General features: G+C 41.4%; 1 protein-coding gene across 7 annotated transcripts in view; it reads left to right on the top strand.

The window, feature by feature from the left end:
- The window catches only part of LOC310699966 (semaphorin-3D-like), a 51,387-nt gene that overhangs the window by 10,191 nt on the left and 23,940 nt on the right, over positions 1-17,256 (top strand). For 5 of the 7 annotated variants that reach the window (XM_083488719.1, XM_083488715.1, XM_083488718.1 and 2 more), the window contains one exon: positions 14,267-14,481. In XM_083488719.1, coding sequence (XP_083344845.1) covers positions 14,346-14,481 — 136 coding nt within the window. In that variant the 5' untranslated portion in view covers positions 14,267-14,345. Of the gene's footprint in view, positions 1-8,110; positions 8,186-8,383; positions 8,466-14,266; positions 14,482-17,256 lie in introns of those variants that run through there. The other 2 variants (XM_083488714.1, XM_083488717.1) reach the window with 2 other exon arrangements.

Here is a 17,256-nt window from a genome sequence, read left to right as displayed (position 1 = left end):
CATTTAATGATAAGGTTAAGACTTTGTATATATATAGGGTAAGGAGCCCCTATGGTTATACTGATCCAAGTTTCATCAGTAACTCTAAAGTGATTTTCCAGGCTGCATATTTGCTGGGGGGTGGGGGGGAGAATGTTTCTCTTCAGTTATCCTGTCAGCCACAGGCTGCTCCATTTGACATCAAGAAAACCAGTCTTTGTATTCTGTCACATTTTATCTGTCTTTACCAGACTACTAAACTGTCTGAATGAGATTGACTTTCACTTGAACTAATTAAATGAATTGCTATAATCAAAGGATTCTTACACTGTTAAATAAAGATGTTTCATTTCATCTTGTAAAGTGCCAGCCATATTTGTCGGTTGATAAACTATTATCACCATAGTCTATCAATTCCTCAGATTCTAGAATTTGGGGACACACACAGCCTGGTACTAGGACTTTGCTGGCACAAGGTCTCAAATCACCAAAATATGTTTCCACCAGCACACAAGAGGCTGCTGCCTTCAGATGGGATAATAACTTAACCACAGTGCTAAAGGAACTGTCAAGAGAGCTGGTAATTCATCTCAGTAACAGAAGTACTGTATCCTACGGCAAGGGTGCCTATATTACTAAGGTTTCCATTGTTCCATCAGCACAAGTTTTTCAGCTTGCCAGGGTTCCTTAGAGAAAAAGCAGGATAGAAATTAAATAAAGATAAAGATTCTGCACTTGTTGACCCATTTGCTGAATCCAACACATGGCACATAAGACTGCATTGCTGGATTTGGACTACGTACATATAGCTTTGAGCCAAGCTGGTAGTCATGTCTGTCAGCTTTATCTGTGCTGATTGCTTTTTTGGAGAGGTGGGGGACTCATTCCAGTCCCTTCAGTAATAAGAAGTGTTCTGACCACCTGTTTACTAAAGTATGAAAGCAGACCCTTGCACATAACAGCATGTTTGCAGCCCACTGCTGCACCACATAATTTTTGGGTTGGGGCTATGTTTTAGAACAGGAATCCTAATTCCTAAAGGAAAATAAAGACACCCATCTGGCAATCCCATCATCACCACCTGAAAAATGTTCCAGATAAAGAAATATAAACCCAGTAGATTTACCTGTTCTACTGCCTCTCACAATCAACTCTTCATCTCAGGGTTGTGGGTTCGAGCCCAGTGTTGCACATAAAGATTCCTGCATTGCAGGGGTGTGGACCAGATGACCTTTGTGGTCCTTTCCAACTTGACAGTTCTATGATTCCATGAATGATGTTTCCATGAAAACTGGTCAAGCAAAAATCAGGTTTTCCACAAATCCTTGAGCACCATACAGAACAATCTGAAATATGTTTCTCTCTCTTCATTAGATGCTATCTCCTGCACATTTTAAAGGATAATTCTAATTTACCAGTTTCCTCAAGGTGTGCATACTTCTCTATACTCATCTGAAAAATTGTTCTCAAAAGCAAGCTAAGAGGAAATAAAAGCACATTTGCTTTAAGGTTGGCAGGAGCCTTTAGGAAATGCTAACCTTTTTCAAAATTCCACTTTCTTTATGGGGAGAAATGAATATTTTGCTACAGCCTTTTCTTTTTTGTGAAGAGGAGATTTATTTGCTCTGTAATCACTTTACTGTAGTACACATGCAGCAAGGTACAAGTTTTCCTGTTAAACTTTCCTGAATTACCAAGCAGCTGCAGAAGCACAGTAGCGCTTGATTTGTCATGTGACCAGAATTATCCTAATGATTGTAACCACCACATGGGAAATACTTAATTGGTCACGAGACAATGACTGATGATGTTCTATATTGTATAGCCACAATTGTATAACAATAAAATAGGATCCTCTCATCATTTACTTTCTTTCTCCAAACACCAACCTTTCCATTCTTCTGGTGACATATTGGAGACAGTTTACAGTAGGAAATAAGATTTATTGCCAATCTTGGCTCCTAGATTCTTAGAGCTGCTTCTTCCTAAAAATACTACAACCTCATGGAAGATTGCAGAAAGAGCCCATTCAAGGGAGGAGAGCCCACACAGCAATCTGCTTTTGTTCCAAGTTCCTGTATTTGAAATACTGAATTAACGAGGATAAATGAGAGGTGATCATATTCCAAAGTTAGCTAAATCAGTCCTAAAATACACCTCAGTAAGAACTTTGAAGTGGAGGAACAGCAAAAGAAGGCTGAAGAGAGCAAACTTATGTAAGAACACCATGGCAGCACAATCCTATGCCCAGGTTTGTTTTGTTTTTATTTACTTTACTTTATTTTTATTTTATGTTATTATTTATTTATTTAGTATACTGCCTTTCATCTGAAAATCTCAAGGTGGTTCACCTGCCCGGCAATAGAAATGTACAAGGAAGTAAGAGATCTGATGGACCAACCTAGAAGGGAGACAGGCAGGGGCAAAGCCATAAATGTTTAGTTTGATAAAACAGGGTATTTTAGTTTGGCGGCTCCAGTATTATGCAGGCATTAGTGATTGATGGAAGAACCTCACCTTTTATAGTTGAGCATGTCCAGAAGTTACTGTGTACCTCCAACATCCACCTAAATGCATTTGGGGGGGCAGTGTTTTGTACCATTTCACTTTCTCCCACTTACTTTAACCTCAGTAAATTCCTTTAATTCACTATCATTGAATATGTAATGTCTTGTGGTTAAGGGCTAAAGAATTGTGGTGAGCTGGCCATTTTATATATGGAGACAGTGTTCCCTTTTCAGTTCTTCTCAAGCATCTTGAAGTTCCCTTGGTTTTGGACAAGCTCTACCGTTTCTCCACAGGGAATAAAGGCCATGCTGGTCAATTATTGAGAGGGGAATGTTTGTCGCTCAAAGTATCCTATTGTACGGTTAACCAAAACTTGATTGTGCCAGTTTAGGGAGCAGCAAGATTCTGGTTGCTAACAGGAAATGTGACACACACATCTTCTGTGTTTTGTATTATCCATAAAAACTTCTAGTGAGATGAAGTATTCAGCTACTAGCTCACTAACCAACAATTAGAACCATATTGATAGCCCCAAAAGTTAATGTTATTTTGCAGAGTGGGGGACAATATACATTTTATATGTCACTATTATTCCCCTTTGTCTCCACATAATTTCACAGAGGTCCTGGAACTATGCTCTTCAATAATTCAATTCTTGAGATACCACCAAGCTCTGACCAAAGGGATGGACTCATGATAACCAAACAGGCTAGCAAATAAATCACATGGAGAAGCAATAGTACAGAGCAGGTTGTGCACCATAGTTGGACTCACATTAATGCTTCTGTTCTCACAAAGGCTTGTTCTCTGATCTGAAGAACAAAACACCAAAGGATGTCATCCTAATTCCACTGTCCTGACCTTACCAACTTTGCTGCTGGGATTTACTCCCAGTGACTTCATAGGAGGCAAGTCTCTAATAGCCTTGTCCAGAAAAGGTAACATGAGACATTGCCCACAGATTCTGAGATCTTTCAGAGACAGCAGAGAGGCGCACTGAGGAATAAGGCAATCTAGGGAGGGCAAAGGTCAGACAGGGATAACTTGCGCCAAAGAAAGGGGCACTGCTTCTAAGACAGTGAAGGAGCGCAGAATAGTTCAGAAAGGCCACCTCAAAACCAAGACATAATTTACAGCAATCCCAACTGAAAATCTTTGACAAGAAACAGATAAGAGAGAAGACTCAGCCCATCCCCTCCCTATTATCCTCATTAAAATACTTTCCCTGGACCCTTACAAGCCCTCCTACACCCACTCCTACTATTCCAATTACAGCAGGAAGCAAGGAGGAGTACACATTAGAGGGGGGAGCTTTTTTATTAAAAGAAAATACTGTATAGCTTTCATGTTTCAAACCAGGGAGAGAAAGAGACTTAATGAGTTCAGAACTAGGGTTTTAAGAGAGACAGCGGATTGAATGCTTAGTTCTGAAATACATTGATTAGCTACAACCTGAAAGACTGGGGATCATAGGCTCCTAATGTGCCCTTTAAATCTTTCTTTATTTCATTTTATTTTTGTGAGCTTTCCATTTTGAATATAGTTTTTAGCATTGCCATTCTCTTAGCTCAGTTTTAGCAAAGTCAGCTGCAGAATTCCTAAAACAGGTGCAGTTGAACGAGGCTGTTTCCCTGCCTACTGCATCTGCTCCCATTTTCCCCATTAACATTCCCCCCCTCCTGCCCCAGACAGACACCTATAAGGTAGATATGATCTTCAGACATCCTCATCCCTGCTTGGGCTGTTAGGGTGGGACCAGGGCTGTGATGGTGACATGTGTGCCCGGGAATGTGACTGAGACCACCCACTTATTTCACAGAGGCTTTTGTACAGATAGCAGCCACAGTTACTCTTGGCATGCATTGCCCTGATCAAGATTTGAGCAGATGACCTAGAGGTGAAAAGCCTCTGTATTGAAATCCTATGCTACTCTTTCAATGAACTGTCTGCTCATGACAATGATGAGTGGATTACGCTTGTTTGAGTCAGACAAGTGTTGTGTATATGACCACACACGATGCCCCTCAGTCCTGACCTACAAGCCTTATACTATTCCATCCCTAGTCCATGCTCTGCAATATGTTGCTATTTTCTCTTTCAGCCTACTCTTAACATCCACGTTTTTATTGTAAGTGAGGATTCTTTGGTTTTCCATCACAGGTTTATCACAACAAGACTGAGAAATCAGCTTCTTTAAAATGTGATACTGTTTTTGATATTTGGGAGCTGCTGTATTTCATGTGCACACTTACCACACAATTATCTCTGTTCACAGGTTTTGCAGGCCTTTCAGATTCTGCAAAGCCTGTTTCACCAGAGATAATAACAGGCAAAAGAAATCAACCTGTATACCAGGAGCAGCCAATGCAGTGCCCTGCAGATATTTTGGACTTCCAACTCCCATCAGCCCCAGACAACACTGCCAGTAGTCTGAAATGATGGGAGTTGTAGAACAACAACATCTGGAGGGCACTACATTGGCTATCCCAGTGAACACTATAGCAAAGAATGTTTCTTTTACAGTGGTACCTCAGGTTACATACGCTTCAGGTTACATACGCTTCAGGTTACAGACTCCGCTAACCCAGAAATAGTGCTTCAGGTTAAGAACTTTGCTTCAGGATGAGAACAGAAATCACTTGGCGGCAGCAGGAGGCCCCATTAGCTAAAGTGGTACTTCAGGTTAAGAACAGTTTCAGGTTAAGAACGGACCTCCGGAACGAATGAAGTACTTAACCCAAGGTACCACTGTATTCCACTTTCAGTTAACGAAACTACATTGAACTATTTTCAGTGTAGATTCTCCAATCATAAGGGACATTGATGGCAGACAGTATAAGATGGCTGGAAATGCATACCTTTGGCTTTGTATTGTCCTGTAGCTTCAACTATAAGGTTTCAGTCCTATACTCAGTTTCCTAGGAGTAAAATTTGGTGTGACTTACTTTTGAGTAGACATTATAAGCTTCTGCTATGAATCTGGCAAAATGAATAGCTAAATGTCAGACCATATGTTAGACAGGTGATGGGTGTCAGTTTCATCCCACATGAAGGAATCCCTATGTAAAGGGCACTGAGGAATGTAGGTCTTTCAAGGATTATGTTGCTTTTGATGCGCTATTCAATCTTTAGGCATACACATTTGTTTTTTATACGTTCCCTTTGGGGGTTGTCAGTGCACTCTGCACATATTAATAAATAAAGATTCCCCATACCATTCTGAGCTGGGTCGGTACAGTACTGAAATGAATGGCACATGTGCTCCATTGCCTTTTCCAGGCAAGCATCCAAGCAATGTTTTACCAAGGGGGCCTTCCAAAAGCATTGTGTCTGTTAGAAACTCCTATCTGATATGCTGGGTGGTAACTGGAATTGTGTTTTTACTGCCCAGAGTGACAGTCAGGGTTATATGGTTTTCATGTGTAATACAGTTGCTTTATACCACTCAGTGTGAGAGAGTAAGACCCTACCTGGGTGGGAGACAAGGAGGGAGTGGTTATGCTGCTGTTATGTTGCTTGAGATTAAGGTGGATGGGTGAACTAGCTGTAAATTGTGTTTAATGCTGTTAGTCTTGTGACTAGTTGTTGGCTAGGGGTTAACTGTGTTAGAGGTATGGTTGGTAAAATGGCTGAGAGTGAGGCTTGCATGTGAAAGAGTGCTAAGAGTTTGCTTGGGAAATGTTACTGGGCATAGGGTGTTATGTAGTTGTTATGCTATGTATCTCCTTCAGCTACTTTGTTTAGCCACAGACAATGCTTTAACACAGTGGTAGCCAACACAGTGGCCTCCAGATGTTAAACTACAACTCCCAGAAGCCTCAACCAACATGGCCAATAGTCAGGGATGATGGGAGTAGCAGTTAAACATCATCAGGAGGATACAACATTGGCTATCCCTGCTTTAACCTGTAGGGCTATTTATTGTATTTTTACTTTTCTAATGTTTATTAGAGAGAATTCTGTTTTGCTGCTTATTATGCTGCCTTAAATGTGGATTTTTATTTTTGTATTTCATTTTCATTTGCAATGTTTTGTTCTGATATTTTGGGACGTATTGGTCATATTTTAAGATATGCTTTAAACTGCTTAGAGTTTTTTAAAAAAAATTAAAGTAGTATAGAAGTAATGTTCATAATAATGATAAGGATAATAATAATAAAAATGTAGATGTGAAACAATCTTTGCCTCTTGTGCTGCATTCTCCTCAACCCAGCATGGCTTCCATTAAAGAGGCCATATTTTGGCAGTGTTGGGCCAGCTACTGCGTAGGTGCCACAAACAGTTGTTCTTCCTTTATCCCATAAATGTATGAAAAACTAAATGATTGAAGGGTTTTCTGGATGCTATTCACATATGGAGCCTGGCACAGAAGGGAAAATGCCTCTACAAAAATCAGTTTCAGAAGAAATAGATGAGTAAAGGAAAGGGGCCTAGAAAAGGAGAGGAATTTGTTTCCTTTCATTTCTGCCATCTCCTTTGGAGAAAAGTGACAGCTGCTGCTTATTGACCCAGCCCAGACGTTTGCTGCAGCTGCATCCTTCTCTTTTCACTGTATTGAAGAAAAAGAACTAAAACCTTAATGCTATATAAGACCATCAGATGACCCTTAACTCTAAGATGTTGCATCTTATATTTTATATCCAAAGCTGCTGTTTCTCTAGCACACCCATCCACACCCACATACTATAGAGCCTTGGTTTGAGACCGCACCTTTGGACATAAATCACCTATCCACAGGAACATATGAGTCCGTAAAGTACTATTAAGGTTCTTATGTCAAGTCCCTAACTCCTAGAACTACAGTAAAACCACAGTAATATGCCCATTGAAAGCAAAAGGGGAATCAGAATATACTTGCTGAGTCAGACCTGTATGTGGACAAAGCACAAAGAAAAGTGTTGTGGGGTGACTGAAGAGCATAATTTTTTCCTGAAAATTCATTTCATGCCTTGATATTGAGCAGGTGTGAGACAGTTGTCACTCACTTAAGTATCAGTTCCCGGCTTTTTGCATATCCTTTTTCCTTTGGCCAAGTCCTCCTTCTTTCCACTCAGTTGTAATCACTGGCAATTAACTACTGCAACTTCTGTTGGATATATTCATGCTGCAAAGGATTCACTTCACAAGTGGTATTACTAATGGAAGACTCTGCAGTTATGTCAAGCATTCCAAGGCAAGATAAGGTGTCAGTGGGGCAGACTAGAAAGCCTATGAATGAATGAATGAATGCACTGTCTCTTTATCATTCAGTCATTCAAATCATGTATTTATGAAGTACATTTGTATGTCACCCTGTGACATAAAGTTCTGCAGGCGGCGAACAACTCCAGAACAGAGTATCAGCTGCTGATCTCTTGGGGGAAATAGGTTGGACATCCTTGTCAAAAGCAGCATGCTCCCTTGCTCAGTGCAAGGGAACATGGGGCAGCCACTATTTTTTTTTCTCAACATGGGGTCAAAGCAAAGGTGGATAGAAATAGTTTAATACCCACTGAAAAGGCAGTGCATACCAGCTAGAAACTCTTGCTGTTGAATGTGAAAGAGTAAAATGCTGTTATCTAAATAGATTGGCAGGAGTAATTTCTCTGGGATTTACCAGTCCATGGATTCTCTTAACTTTTAGTGATTGACTTCACACTCTGATTTATTCCTGAAACTGCCAAATTATCACTTCCAAAGACATCATAAGGATCAAGAGGTGAGTACGGTAGATCCCCTTGCCTTAAACTTTCTGGAACTGGCACTGCCCCAGGTGTTAGGCATATATTCTGTTTCAGCCCCATCACCAATGGAACTAGTGGCATGCCTTTGGCTAATTGAGCAATCCAATGGCCCTTTAAACTCTAAAAGGCATATTGTTTTGGTTTGTTATTATGGTATGTATTTTTGTTTTTAGACTGTAAACAGCCCTGTGATCCTTGGATGAAGGGCAGTATGGAAATTTGATGATGATGTCTACACCTGCAAAGCTTTCTGTGGTGGGTGTACCAAGGGCTTCTGAGAGCATAAGTGTTGTCCCAATAGCAGTCCTTCCTCCTCTGCAGCAGAGAGATGCTTCTGCCACATATAATGATCCCTTCACCAGTGTTTGACCTGCTCCAGGATTGCAACAGTAATAACATAAATAAAGATTAATTTTATTCATGGTCACACATGAATATAACACCAGTTCAGTTAATAGCTCTTGAAAGGATGGTGGAGCTATCAGAAAGCTCCTTGGCTCCACCTCTGACAGTGCTAATACTTTGACAAGTCAATACTTGATCCAACTGGGGCTCTTTTTCCTCCTGTAAAGATTATGTGTCCTTTGTCTGCAAACTTCATAGAGTATACTTGTTACATTTTGTATATCGGCCTGCTGCCCATTGTTATCTTCACTGACTACTTCCTGAGTTGCATCCTGGAATCGTTGACTCCAGACTTGAATTCCAAGCGTTACTCATTGTGCTGGCTGCCCAAACTGTAATGGGATCACACAAGCTTGTGAATCATTTAGAAAACAATCAAGAAGTAAAAAGATACGCATAACATATGCCAGAATCCACTAGGATTCCAATGAGAACACACTGTTAGTGGTTGGTAAATGACAATAGCATTCTGGCTGTTTCAAAACCCTAAACCCCTTCACTTAACCACAGTCAGTCTATTGCAGTTGAGCCAAATGATCCAATTTAGATAAATTGATTCTAGATGGTGCATACTGAAATTATGCCAAGGTCACACTTGAATAATGCTGTGATGTGATTACAGGGCTGGGAACTAAATGAAGGTGGTTAGTAGATTATTGAGTGGACTGCTGACTGAAAAAGTACCTCAAAGCTAACCTGTAAAAGTATCTTGTAGTACAGTACTGAGCCTAAAATAATGCCAATTGGATCAGCATTCAACAGAGGAAACACTGGGCTTAGGAAGAATGAATTCTCCTTGCCTTATGCAAGATGTACCTCAGCAGGGATGGGGCATCTCATATAGAAGTACTATAAGATGAGGAGCCAGGTATGTAATAACAAAGGACCATTAAACCAGGATGAACGGTCACTTCATAGTGAAGCGGAGTTCATTGCAGCAGGAAGTGAAAGATGAGACTAGTACAGTGGTGAGAAACCTCTGGTCCTCCAGATTTCATTGGTCCCAGCCAGCATAGCCAATGGCTACAGGTGATGGAAGTTGTTGTTCAGCTGCATCTGGAGAGCCACGGGTTTCCAACTCCTGATCTAGCTGAAACAGCAAAGCCCACACAAACATTGTTCTTTTCTTTCTTTTTGTTCTTTCCTGCATACATTGTTCTATTCTCTATGTGTTAATGGCCACTGTGTGGATTTGATCAGGGATTGCACTAGGTGGTAATTTTGCTGCTTGCTGTCCTGGAGGCAATAGTGTTGCAGAACTTGCTTCCATGTTAACTTATCCTTGTGTGAGGACAGTAGCTCTCCATACAGTAGCTAACACACCCTTGGCTTGCCAGGTGGATCCTCCAAGGCACCTTGCCACTGGCTTGGAAACTCTCAGCAAGTTCAAGAATATCCACATGGGAAACTGATCTACATATTATAGCCGTACACAGACAGACACATTAATATGGCAATGTACAAACTCAGCATTAGTGCATAATGCCTGTCATCATAAGAACTGCTATAGGAAGGAGGCATGGGTCAGAAAACTGAGCAGGATGGCTAGATTGCCCTTATTGTGTAAGACCTTTGTTTTAAAGGAAAATTCTTTGTTCCAGAATATTGGGACCACCTCAGTCATATGAACCAATGAGGAGGACAATATGCTCTGCAAAGAAAGGTCAAGACCCAAGGCAATTTCTTGGAAGCCCTATTTTTTAACTGCAAGCAGCCCACAGTGGAAGGTCCATCTGCTCTTGGGGGTGGGTGTCACCTTGTAAACTAGAGCATGGTTTTTCTTTTTTCCTTCTCCCACCCAATCTCTTTTCCTTTTGTGTTGTGCCTTTCAGCTTGTAAACCTGAGTGTTTTATTAATCTTTATAAGCTGTTCTGGAGTACTTTTATAGAGAGTAGAGTAAAAATACTCCAGATAAATGAATAAATATTTCCCTTAGGCTTACACCAGTTTTTTAAAAATCCCTATTTCTCCATGGCATGTCACAAAACTAGAATCATAGTTTTGGAGAGCCTTTCATTTTTTTAATGTTAACCTGGCCGCCTGTTGCACACCGCGGACACGTTAGTATTAAGTTAAAGAGAAAAGGAATGTAATACTAGGGAGATCTTGGGAAGATAGGAAACTTCCATATGCTCAGTGTTTAAATTATGCTTAGATTTATCATCTACAGATCAGTTCCATCCATTAGAAACTTGCTCTCCCACTGTAATGCATAAATCATTGCTATTACAAACTGCTTCTTCTGTTCACCTCTAAGATATGCATTTAGGCAATGGCTTATAGTTTGGACTGTGATTTACTCTCATCAGGAATACAGAGGAGACAGAAGTTGGTAGAAAACAAGCTGGCTTTGAATGAAACACACAAACCATCAAATTAACATACTTTCACTTTAAAACAATGTCACACCCATCACTTAAGCTAAGGCAATCCCATTGGCATGGGCAAAACCAACAGCTAGATCTGAAGCTTGCTAGCAGCAATGCTGTGAAATACAAGTTCTAGCCTGTTTCTAACCATGTTTAATCAGACATAAGTCTGAGCAGTTGCTAAAACCTTAGATGAGTTCTTAGAAATGAAGAAACAACATTGTTGTTGCATTTCAATCATTCACTGTTACATTAAATAATGTACTGTGCATTTGTCTTATTTAACAGGAGGGTCCTTCCGTTTCCAAGCCCTAGCACCAAGTTTCTGCTTCCTTCTATTTACAGAATCATGTAGTTCAGGGGTTCCCAAACTGTGGTGCCCACCATTCAGGTACATGGGTGTTTTAAAGTAGACACTCCATTGGCTGAGTTGAGGAGAACAGGGAACCAAAAAAAGAACATGTTCTGTGATGAGACCCCACCCTCACCCTACTACAAGAATTCCCTCCTAGGGAACGTTCAGATTAAACAACAATTGAAGACTTATTTGTGTAGCTGGTGATTGACAACAGAGCCAGTATTAAGCATCCTATTGTCTATTTAGTTCTTTTGTTGCTCTTTTTAAAATATATATTTTGAGCAGTAATAGGTTGCATGTTATACACTTATTATTGTAAGCCAACCTGTGCTCCTAAGGTGGAAGGAAGGACGGGAGGATGTGGTAAAAAAAAACTCACATGTTTTACTTTCACATTTCATTTATTTCCTGCAGAAAATGTTGATCTTTTGTTGTTGTTTCCCGGAACAATAATCACATGTGGCACTGACCAGGGCTTCCTGCCAGATTCAAATTTTTAGAAATATTGCATCATTTTTGCATATGATAGGATGGATGACAATGCTTTTCTGTAACAGCAGTGATGCCATGTTAGGATTACAGGAGATGCTACATCATCTTAAATGCAGTTATTTGCAGCAAATTAAACTGGCTTGTGGATTACAAATTAAGCTCCCAGTTGATATATACTTTTGTATATTAGTATATGATTGTTTGTCTGTGAACAAACGCCACCCCCCTCGGCCTGAAGCGAGGTTAGCGCCATACCCCATAGTTGCCTTTGACTGGACCTAACCGTCCAGGGGTCATTTACCTTTACCTTGCTTAGTCTCCTGAATACCTTCCTTTACTGTCTAAGGCAGAGGATCCCAAACTGACCCCTTTCCAGAAAAAGAAAAAAAAAACCTCAGAGCCCTCTGGAAATCTACCTTCTTTAAGTGAACAAACAGGAAGATGCAGTGACAAATTTGTGTTCTTTTATGTGTATATATTTCTGCCTACATCCTACAAGAAAGATGTTGTAAAAACCCATGGGGCGGACCAGAGTGAAGTCTGCTGGCTCAGTCCGATCTGCCCCAGAGGTGGGGCCGGCACCCGATCTGGCAATAAGTGTCATTACACAACAGATGAAACATGTACAAATGGTTTTTCCAAATATCATTTTCTTCTACTCTTTCCTTATGCTTCCACCACCACCTCAGCGTTATTCAGTGCCCCCCAATTGCACCTGAGACTACTACTGCTCCCCTGGATCATTCCAGCACCTCCCAGGGGGCAGTAATGCCCACTTTGGGAAACACTGTTTTAAGCACAAAGATTTTAGTGGCCAATTTTCAAAATCCTACTTTTAGAAATGTAGTTTTTGTTTGGAGACATATGTGGACATTTCCCCCCACTTGATATAAATAGATTTTGAGGACTGAAAAACATTCACAATTTGATGCCACCAAAATAGGACAGATTTCATCAGGCATCTTCCGTTATCCTAAAGACCTGGACTTTTCCATACTCATATGAAGAGTTTATGTTAACTGATGGACTGATCATAACATCCTTCAATAGTATACAAGGCATGGAAGCACCATGTTTGTACCTGTTCTTCCTGTTTCCTCTGCCCCTTATGTGGCCTCCCTGCTTACATTTGAACTTATTTTCTTCCATAGAATGAGAGCCAGAATCTACTTTCACTCTGGGTCATCTCCAAACACAAGCCCTATGGAACAAAATGTCAAAATGAACTTCCTGCCTCTGGCAAACATTTCAGTGTTTGTAGTACAGAACCTGTGGCCCTCCAGATGTTTATGGACCACAACTCTCATCAACCCCAGCCAGTGTGACCAATGGACAAGAGCTAGAGTCCCAACAACATCTAGAGGGCCACCAGTCCTGTACCCCTCTCCCAAGTTTATAGAAACATATAGTTGTAATCTACAACCTTGTGAAGTATGTTCCACTGCATTCAGCAGAACTTTAGTAGGTAACTAAATGCGACATAGCAGGCCCATGTGTTTTCTTTTTATAAAATCCATTGAATAACTATAAAAGGGGGCAATTTCTTGTGTAGAATGGGTGGGGACTGCTTTTTCCTTTGGCTAGGCTCTGAGATCAGAAGGGAGTCTGCTTAGAGAAATTCATTCATGGGCAGGCATATCAAAGGAGAAGAGCAGAGCATCCTTTTTCCACCTCTGCTTTAAATCATGCTCACCTCCCACTTTATACATCTTCACACAAACCATGTTCAAATGTATGAGTCACATTTAGTCACTGTCACAGTTAGACCCGCAATGGGGAGCCTGTGACTCTCTAGTGACTGAACCTCCCATCATCCCTGAGCATTGGCCATGCTGAATGGGACCAATGGGATTGGACTCCCATCAGTCCCATTCAGAATGGCCAATGCAGGGATGGTGGGAGGTGCAGTATTCAGTATTATTGAATAGAGAGAGCTGCAGGCTCCCCATCCCTGAGTTAGACCGTTACTCCCAAATAAATATGCATAAGATCAGGTTTCAAGTCTTGGCAAGACAAGTGCATCCTTTTTTAATTATCCACAATCTGACAGGATCCATGTTGCCAGGATAGTAGCTTGCCAAGGCTGAACCGGGACTAAGGAAAATAAGTCATTCACTAAGAGGAAAAACTGAAATATTTTGACATTTTGTTTAACAGAAGGAAAAGCCTCTGCTTTAAAGCAGAATGCAGAGGGACCCACACTTAAAGTAACTGAAATGGTAGTTTTAACCTAAACATCCTGAGTATTTACACTTCTCATATGCTAGCTACCAATATATTTCTAGATCAGAAACGTAGCCAGATCCAGCCCACCCAGAAAGGTTCACGATGGAGGAAAAGGGGAATTGGGACAATGAATGACTGGGCTACATTCACTAGACCTCCTAGCACCTGTGAGTCTAGTAAGGAATCTTTTCCATTTCTCTTTCAGGTGACTCTCTCTGGCAAGAAAATGCATCTATGAGCAAGACGTTATTGCTGACATAGGAATTATTGACTGTGGCGAGGGGATGATCAGCTTGACTTTCTGTAGGTGCTGCTGCTTCACCACCAACGTAGTCCTAGTGGCTTGGGTTGTTTTGCTGACAGTTGAGAACGGTACTCCTTGGAAGCAGTGGGTCCCCCGCCTCCGCCTCTCATATCAAGGTAGGACTTGTCTTGCCAGTCTTTCAAGTAAGTTCCTAGGATGGACACCCTGAGCCATAACTAATCCACACTGGAGGACAAAGACAAGGCAGATGCAGGCTGTGTATCTGACCTAAGGGTTCCCACACACATCTTTCCCTTTGTCACATTCACTAATCCAAAATTCTCATCCTGTGACCCTCTCTGAAAGTTAAGCCTCTTCTACTACCTCAGGCATCTGAATATATGCAATCCATTCAAGCCACGTTAATATAGAATGAACAGTCCATCTGAGACTCTTTGTTCTGCTCTTTTGTACTTTCTAATCTTAAATGACTTGCAGGTGAACTCTCTGGGCCCTTCCAGGTGAGCACAATAGATGCACAGATGTTAACTTATTCTGTTGGGATCTAGAGGATCCCCCAAAGGCGCACTTCTCTATTGTTTCCCGAGACAGACGGATGCCAACCAATTCAGAGCATCTAGACATTTTTTTCCAATTAGCTTGTGTTGCAGAGATTTTTCTTCTCTCTTTTTTCTTCTTCCTTCAAGTGGCAAACTTGTGTAGATGAGAGTAAGTATGATACTGTCAACACCACAATCTGGTCGGCACATTGAATGCAATAGTTTTGTGTGAAATGCAGTGGCTTCAAACATCACAAAGATACATTGGACAGTGGTAGGGATGGGAGAGGAATTGGTTTGATTTGCATTTTAATGTGAGCCTACCTAATTTGTACTCCCAAAACAATAAAAATGCCAAAACACAACTATTCCTCAAAATTCACACTTCTCTAAGTGGTGTGATGCAGTTCTCTAACCAAAACCTGTATACCAGAAAGGCAAAGGGCAAGGTAATTCTCTCTACAGCACTCGGACTTTTTGTGGCATGCCTTTGTTGAACAGAGAGCGTTTGCACTGGGCTCCACACAACAGTGTTGGCTCTGTCTCCTGAAACACCTAAAACATCAAGAGCAAAACAATGTGTAGCCCTTCCACCCTCTAGAAATGCTCCAATACTTCATATACCCTTAAAAAAGAAGCAGTTCTGGAAATATTGTGTCTATGAAGTCCTTTTTAGGGCTGATAAGACTAGTGAAATTTTGCTTCTTTTTTCTTTTGTAGCAATTTTCTAGACATTGTGTGGTGGCTGCCATCTTTTCCCCCCTTCTTGACATAAGCCTAGTACTTCTAAACAGAGCTGTAACATGCAGTAATTCTATATGTGCAAACTTTTCTGGCCTGTGGGTGCAGTGATGGGTGGAAGTGCACCAGCTTATTTTGTGCTTATCATGACTATTATATTCACTGAAATTCTGTGAGAGGTACATTTTTTTAAAGTGACAACCAACCCCAGCAAAGTGCTACTTTGGAGGTAATAGTGCTGATAGAAAAAAATTAGATACATCCAATATTCATAACATGTTTTGGACAAAAAGAACTATATGGAGATTGGACTATACAGTCATACCTTGGAAGTAAAATGGAATCCGTTCCGGAAGTCCGTTCGACTTCCAAAATGTTCGGAAACCAAAGTGCAGCTTCTGATTGGCTGCAGGAAGCTCCTGCAGCCAGTGGCGGAACAAACCGATTGGGTGCCTGGGGCGGCTCGTGCCCTGTGCCTGGGGGCGGGGCCAGCCACCCACTGGGGCACCATGGGGTCTCCGAGTAGTCTGCCTGCCTCCTCCAACTCAGCCGCTCTACAACTGAGGGGGAGGCAATGGGCAGACTGTTTGGGGCAGCGTGGAGCCTGTGGGTGCTCAAGCCACTGCCTCACTCCCAGGAGAGACGTGTGGCTCAGGCGCACTGCAGGCTCCACGGTGAGTGCCGCCACCATTTTGTCACCTCCCTCAGTGGGGTCACCCGGGGTGGGCCGCACCTACTGCATCTCCCTTGCTACGCCCCTGCCTGCAGCCAGTTGGAAGCCGCGGAAGCCCCGTCAGACATTCGAGTTCCAAAGAACGTTTGCAAGCCAGAAAACTCACTTCCAGGTTTGCAGCGTTCGGGAGCCAAAACGTCTGAGTACCAAGGCATTCAGGATCCAAGGTAGGACTGTATCTTGTCTTTATTGAGCGGTCATCCTGATTTGTTTGTGGGAAGGATATACAGCAAGGGGCATTCATTCTAATTTGCTTGTGCAGTGTTTATGTATCTTCTCATTAATCATCCCTTCATTCCACACTTTTCAGTACATTTCCACATCACTCCTAACCACAAAAAGTTATTTAAAATAAATTGAATTTGTTGTGCTAGGACAACAGGGCATTTTAATCATATTTAATTGCACAAGCCTAAATTTCCATTATGCACGCCAATCTCTCCCACAAAATGCAGGCAGTCTGGAGACAACCAAAGGCAGGATCAATAAGAGAAATGCAAGACAGTTGGGTGGATCTTATTTACAAAGGAAGTACCAGTTAATGGGTGCAGTGGAGCTTTGATGCATTACTGCTAATTCTAGGTAGAGTTAATTTCCTTAACTAGAACTCAGAGAGTGGAGATAAACAATAGATTTAAAGAGAGCTGAAAGTGGTTTGACAGATGGAGGTTTTAGGATGGGGTGATAGAAAGCAAACTTAGACAAAAAGAGACCACCAGATTAATGTGGTCTGCAATGGGGCCAAACATTTCCAAAGCACAGAGTTTCAGATATACTGCCAGCAGTGATAACAGGTCACAAAAATTAAACAAATCGATCTGGGTTTCTTTGAAAAGTGAACAGCTGAAAGGCTTTAGCTGGATAGAAATAGAACTTCAAAGTGTGTACTAGGGTCAGACATGCTAGAAAAATGCTTA

This window comes from Podarcis liolepis (assembly GCF_965112155.1).
Source record: "Podarcis liolepis genome assembly, chromosome: 2".
NCBI lineage: Eukaryota > Metazoa > Chordata > Lepidosauria > Squamata > Lacertidae > Podarcis > Podarcis liolepis.
This window is presented reverse-complemented; position numbering and strand designations above follow the sequence as displayed.